The sequence below is a fragment of the Cariama cristata genome, unplaced genomic scaffold (genome assembly GCF_000690535.1).
Source record: "Cariama cristata isolate BGI_N322 unplaced genomic scaffold, ASM69053v1 scaffold37252, whole genome shotgun sequence".
Taxonomy (NCBI): Eukaryota; Metazoa; Chordata; class Aves; order Cariamiformes; family Cariamidae; genus Cariama; species Cariama cristata.
The window spans coordinates 6898-13749 of record NW_009606173.1 but is presented as its reverse complement, the minus strand read 5'-3'; the positions used below and the strand labels follow the sequence as shown (position 1 = coordinate 13749).

Here is a 6852-nt window from a genome sequence, read left to right as displayed (position 1 = left end):
GGAATGCTGATGTTTCCACCGTAAATGAAATTTATGGAGGTCTAGACATCAATTTGTTTCTGCAAAGAAGTCTCTGAAGTTTGCCGCAGGATGACAACTCACATTATTTGCTGTACTGTTGAAAAGTTATATGTATTTTTGCATTTCCTTTCAGAGGCCTATCTACTGCAGCAAAATATACCAAGATAAGAACAAAGCTTTTTTGGCTGTACATGTTTCAATAAAGGCATTGTTAACAATGGATAAGCAGTCTTGCAGGGTACAAAATGTCAACATATTTTCAAGTAAGGCTAGGTTGAAACATTGGTAAAAACTGATTACAGAATCCAGCCTTTGTTTCAGGGCCCTGCCTGACTTTGCAGTACTGCAGCTGGTGAAGAACGGAAGATCTGATGAGCCAGTCCTCTGTAAGTATCTATTATAAAAAGAAAAAAGATAATCCAGGGCCAACATTGTTCTGCAAAAATAAGATGTATGTAACAGCTTGTTTTCAAATCATGTGTTCATAATCTTAAAAATTGACCTACGACTACACTAAGAAAGGTGGAAGGGCTTCAAACCCATGAGTGAATCCAGAACCACCTTACAGGAGGACTAGTAAAATTTTATGTTGGCTGTCAAGAGGTATACCAACCACATCCAAATTATCCTCCACTTGAGCTGACATCTGACAGCTCTCCTGACTTCAGACTGGCTCGTCAGGATTCCTCCCCATCAAAACACTGAAGCAGGAGAAGAAGAGATACACTCCTTTGTTTAATAAGAATATTAAGTGTCACATTTGCCAACTACTTTCTGTCTAATATGCTAATTCCACCAAGCCCAATTTCTGTACCTAGTAGAAAACTCTAGAATGGGGTTTTGGAGTTCACTGGGTTACAAACAGAAAGATGATCAGAGAGCCTAAGAGACAGCCACATAATTATCAACAGAAACCAACAGCCTCGCTCAAGTCATACTGGCCCCTTAAGATATCCCCTAATATATAAAGACAAGCAGGTGGAGAAAAGGAAGAAGGTGCAGAGAAGTGTGAACTGCAGCTACCAAACCCATTACCAACAAGACACACACATTCTTCACAGTGATGACTGATCTGCCCTTGGAGAAAATCAGTTTCTAAATTTTGCTTTTGACAATCAGCTTTTCCACACGCAGGAGACACAAATCAAGGTTAGACAGACAAAGACATGAAGTTACAAAGAAGACTGGAAATAGCTTTGCATCACTACAGTTGGTTCAACTGCCCAGGACTCCTGAGGAGCATGGGACTGAAAGAGACTGTTATGGTCACAAAGTCCAGACCCTCCACCACACCAAGCAGCTGAAAAAATACGTTAACTCAAAAGTGTTCGCAGACTATCCACTCCAGATGCTCCCATACAGTATAGTTCACCAAGCACTCCCAAAAACTAGGACTAACAGACCACAGGAGGAGACAAGAAATGAAGAGCATCATATTCAAAGCCTCTACAGCAGCTGGGTATTTGGTAACTGAAATTTCCAGACAATAATCATTGGAAATGGCTAGTACCTATACAACAGGGTAAGGACAAAACCCTGCCAGCCTGATAAAGGGAAAACTCCCTTCTGATTCTAAATCTGAATGCATCCGCCAGGCAAGTTACCCAAGCAATTCTCACACCAGCAGTGCACCATCCCGTGCTTCCTCTCTTTAGCTGCAACCAACCTCAAAAGCTTACATGGTCTTATCAATGGCAATGTTTGTATCGGCAAATACAAGTTTTGGGAATCAAGCTGGCCTCTTACGGCAAGTAACTTGCAAAGGTTTGAGAAATAAGTAAGTTTTGTTGCCAACACATCGAAACATAGTGGCAGAAAGATCTGGGGCCATCTGTGCAGAAGACACGTTTGAGGGGAAAAAAATGTTTTTCCTCTACCCTGTTGCAGTATGGTGTAAACCAAAGGAGAGGCATGTATGACCTCAAAGACAATGGGAGAAGTCTCTTTAGGGACGTTAGATGGCCATAGTCCTCTCCCCTATGTCTTTTGGGGCTTTTATGACTCTACATGCCTAGACTATATGTGGTATAATTCTGAAAACCATCTTCAGTTAAGGAAAAAAAAAAAAAAAATATGTAAGCTGAACTCCTTGCAATGCACCCAGAAATAACACTGCAGAAGACAAGCAACTAAATAGAATAAAACACAGGACCAGAACAAACAAATTACGACTGTTAAAATACAGAGTAAATCAATTTAGGAATGAAATAAATAGTGATTATGAGAAAAATTCAGAACTGTTTAGGCATACACAAGAAAAATACTGCAGTTAATGGACTCCAAAAGATCTCCAAATCTTCTTCTTTCCAAATTATTTACATAGAATAGAACGGCATTTCTGTAGACCTTCATGTCTAAAGACTAAATTCTAGCTACAATCTAAATTATCTTGAATGTGTAATCCGAGCAACGTCAAAGATGTCTATCTGAATATTTTGTGACTTGCCCATTCAGAAATTAAAAATGCTTTGTGATGTTCATTTCTCCCCTTTAAGTATTTTACGCAATTAACTAATATCACCACATGGTCTCCAAAAGGAAAAGTTTGAAACTGTTTTTTATGAAATGTTAGACAATCTGCTAGGTCACAGCAGTATGGGCTGCCTTACTGTTGTCTGTTTCATCCCTTTGACCTTCCATCATATTAATGGCTAACTAAACATCTTATTTACAGATTTTATCCACAGGTTTCTAGTTTAGCACAGAAAGAACTGTCTAAATAAAAACATGACAGGCAATCAAAAAAATGCAGAAGGAGCATATCTAAAGGTATGTCACAACTTTACATTTCCAACAGTATAAATCTCCTGATAGGGGAAACAATTCTGTTTACTCTTTGGCAAGGTGCAGCAGGGCATTTAATTGCCACATTTTGAGATGTAACTTATGTTGCCTGAACTCAGAGAGAATGCAGATCTTGGCCTACAAATGACTGGCTTCAGGCACAATTCTTCATGGAAAGATCCCATAGCAAGGAAGCTCATTTGCCAATCCCTGCCTCCACCTCCAACCAGAAACAGCTTACACAGGAGGACAAGAGGACGCTAAATGTCTAGGTTCCTCTTGCAGAGGAAACTACGTAATAGTTAACAGCAGTTAAGATTTGGAGCAAGCTTCAGTGATGCCAGATGAGAGGTAGGGGCAGAGAAGGGGAAGACGATTCACAGCCCTGAACGATGCCCTGTAACAGTAAGAGAGGGAGGGAGGTGATCTACTTGCTGTCAGCACTGCTCTGTGGTTTTCTTCACCAGATTCAGAGTCTTCTGCACCCAAAAGAGGGGTTGCCCAGAAGACAGAGCACACACGTACTCAGCTAACAGATTCTCACTGCCCCTGACCCAGCAGATCATTTCTTGCACCTTATGCTATTTCAAAATCACCCTACCCACTTTGCTGTCCAGTGCTGTAACATGACTTACACCGATCCACGCTGACACTTACCAGTGTGCTTTCTGCTGTGCATCTGTAAATGGGACAATTTAAAGTATCGCTTGTTACAGCCAGGGTATGCACACATGAAGGGACGTTTTTCATTTGTCTCACTTGCTGATCGGACAATAGTTGGAGCTACTCCTGGCACCCGTCGGACATCCTGCAATGACAGAGACTTGCTAATGCAACATGTATGTTCTCAGACTTTTACTTAACATATTCAAACAGAGGCATTTCTCCATGACAAAGAGATACCTAAATATATTATACTGCAAACAGGCAATTTTATTTTATTCTACATTAAAGAAGTATAACCTTAATATACGTTAATCTGTTCTTTGCAAGAGTATTAAAATTATTTGAAGGTGAAATACAGTGAACTGTCCTTATTAAATTCTCTCACCAATATTTATATGCAAGATTAAATGGGTCACATTCTGACCTCATGTATAATCGCACAATCCTGGAAGAACACTCATTGGCATATGAAATAGTTTTAGGCTTATACTAGTGTAAGAGACAAGAGCATGAACCAGAGTAGCATTCTCCTTTTTACTTTAAATTTTAAAATTTTAAAACAAAACAAGAAAGACTGTCTAGGTGAAGCTGGTGAATAGGTCAGCCTTAACGCATTTTGGCCACTGTCACAATGTTCCATTAGAGATGATCTTCCCCTTCTGGGATAACTAACTTCCTTAAACAATGTCAACTGCTCACTTTTATTCACTCAACAAAAGCTGGCTCAGGAGCCTATTTCTGAGAGCTTGCCACTGAATAATGACTTGTTAAACTATACAGAAAAGGAAAAGGAGAAAAGATGCTATCTAAAAACACTGGTGTATGTTGACAACACAGAGCAACACAGAAGAGACAGATATCATGTAATGACTTTGTCATCAGTTTTAAGAAGGTCTGTCTTTTACAGTGGTATTTATTAATGACATGACTGCTTCAGAAAGGGAGGAAATTAACTCCCATGGATGGTAAGTTCCTTCCAAATATTCGGTAATTACTTAGTCATTAGGAAACAACCACTTACTATATTTTGTTTTAAGGAAATATGTTTGACTTCGTAAAGTTTCAGAAATCCGTAAAAACAAAATGTCATCTAACGCTTTCTTATTTATAGTTATCAGACATAGCCCACTGTAACCACAGAAGCTTCACACGACCAAAGTGACTGGAGCTAGAAGTCAGAAACTGGATCGTCTATTTTGGACCATCCTGAGAAGCTGGTAAGCAATATTGCCTCGCAGATGTACTTTAGAAGAAGAAATAAACAATTTTAAATGACTGTGTCAGAAAGAAATCTTACATTATACTTCAATAGCTTCAGTGAAGTCAGGACATTTATGTAACACATTTCTTGATAACACAGGGAAACCGCAAATCAAGGATGGACTTACAAACACCAAAGAAGTAGTAAATGAACATTGTAAACAGGCAGCAGTTTTACTTCCCTATGAAGAATGCCCTACTATACTCACTTGTATGCCTCTAAAAACTCCGTGGGTGTGTATTCTGTATTGGGCCCCACAGCTGTATAACATGGGAGCACTGTGGTTCTCATTTTCATATCCTGCTGTATGGCTGTAAATAAAGAGGGCAATAATAGAAAAATGAAATATTTTTCAGTACTCGGCTCCATGTGAGAGGTTTCATTTCTTAAGTTGGTGATAACATACGCAAGTTCGCTTTTATAGCCAGGATATCCAAGTTCAAATGAAATTCACCAAAGGAAGCCTGCTCTGCCTTTGTACGGATCTGCTCCCGCTGGCACAGTGCACTGACTCCACACATACATCGATTAGTATCCATTAAGACAGTCCAGTAAAAAAAAAAAATTGTCATGATTCAAACTCTAATGTATTTCCATGAAGATATTAGGTAAGAGCTAAAAATCCACATAGCAGCATAACTGTGTCATGTGCACATGTACACATTATTTATCAGTTAAATGTGGGGCTGGCTATTGCTAATATCTTTTGGAATGAGCAAAATGCCTCAAGTTTCACATTAAGTGCAGTGGATTTTTGTCAGCACCTCATGAGTCAGATATTACCAGATACTACCCAGAAAGTGATGACATTTATAAGAATAGCAGTCATGTACTCATAAACAGAGATTACAAATCAGTGTCCAAACTATTTATCCCACATATCAGCTTGCAGGATGCACTACAAATTAACCCTTTATAAAAATAAAATAAAAACCCAAAACCAGCCTATCCCTACTAGGTACAAATTTTCAAGATTCCTCATGCAGAACCATCACAATAATTTTAAAAATCTGTAACCTTTGTTGTGTTTTGGGGTGTCACAACCATATGTTTTATCTAATTATATTCTTCAAAATCATATGTTCTCCTGTCCAGAACGTTAGGAACATTGCTGTGTTTCCTGTTTGCAACCTTCTTAACGTCAAAATTATGTAAACAAATTTTAGTTTTTATTTTTAAATGAGTATGTTACATTAGTCTGTACATTGCCACATGTATTAATATACATTGGCAACGGTAAATGTTCGTGTTTTACACTGCACCAGAAATTAGAAAGCCCAGAAGAAAGCCCAAGGGCACACAGCTAGGGACAAAGATGGATACATAGGATGTTATCCCAGTCTTTGCCAAATGCTTGCAATAGTAATTTGAAGGGGTCCCTGAGGCCCAGACTCTCATTTCACTGGTCCTTCCTTTCTCTTCACTCAAAGTTTATGTGCAGAGTAGAATTACAAGGAAGTTTTAAACCTCTTAAGTGATTTGCAGAACAGCCAGTGGAAGTGGAATGCAGGAGATGTCTAAATGGTTTGCGAACCTCACTAAACAGGAGGGGAGCAGTATTTGTGAACAGCTCTCACCGTGGCGTGTGGGTTGCATTCCCCACTGTTCGTCCCCACAGTGGCTCGCAGGCTGCCAACCGGCAGATGTGTTCCTTTAGGTCAATTCCTTTCCTGCTTAAAATACTAGCTGCAAATCCTGGCTCCGTCTGGCTATTCAAATCAAAGGCAACACCTTTTAGGAAGGTACGCTCTGCTTATTTCAATTTTAAGTGGCAAACAGGTGATCATAATGAAATAAGTTATAGGGTGGCAGCAAGAAAGTATCTCTGATCTGTAGTAATAGCTGTAATAATAGATAAAGGAAGACACCATTATCTGATTTAAATGGATAAAACTCTTCTCTAGATATGTACCACGTCCAACCAAATAGGGTCTCCTCTCTGCTCAGGGCCCAGATGTGACCTTTTGTTCCCTAATACAAGTAACAAATTACCAATTGCTCAGTTCAGGTTCTCCACCAGCACTGAATTTTCCTTTCTGTTTAAAGGCAGCAAATCCATAGATGTTAAAAAAAAAATAAAATGCTGAAAAGCACCCAACCCATGGTGATACCCATGTTGA

At 39.2% G+C, this 6852-nt stretch overlaps 1 protein-coding gene across 1 annotated transcript in view; it reads right to left on the bottom strand.

Annotated features, from left to right (window-relative positions):
- LOC104158570 (Wilms tumor protein homolog) overlaps nucleotides 1–6441 on the bottom strand; it is a gene marked incomplete at its 5' end in the record, with an annotated part of 16514 nt that extends 10073 nt beyond the window's left edge. The window contains 3 exons of the mRNA XM_009696256.1: nucleotides 3463–3613; nucleotides 4941–5043; nucleotides 6310–6441. Coding sequence (XP_009694558.1) covers nucleotides 3463–3613; nucleotides 4941–5043; nucleotides 6310–6441 — 386 coding nt within the window. The remainder of the gene's footprint in view (nucleotides 1–3462; nucleotides 3614–4940; nucleotides 5044–6309) is intronic.
- Nucleotides 6442–6852: the final 411 nt, after the last annotated feature.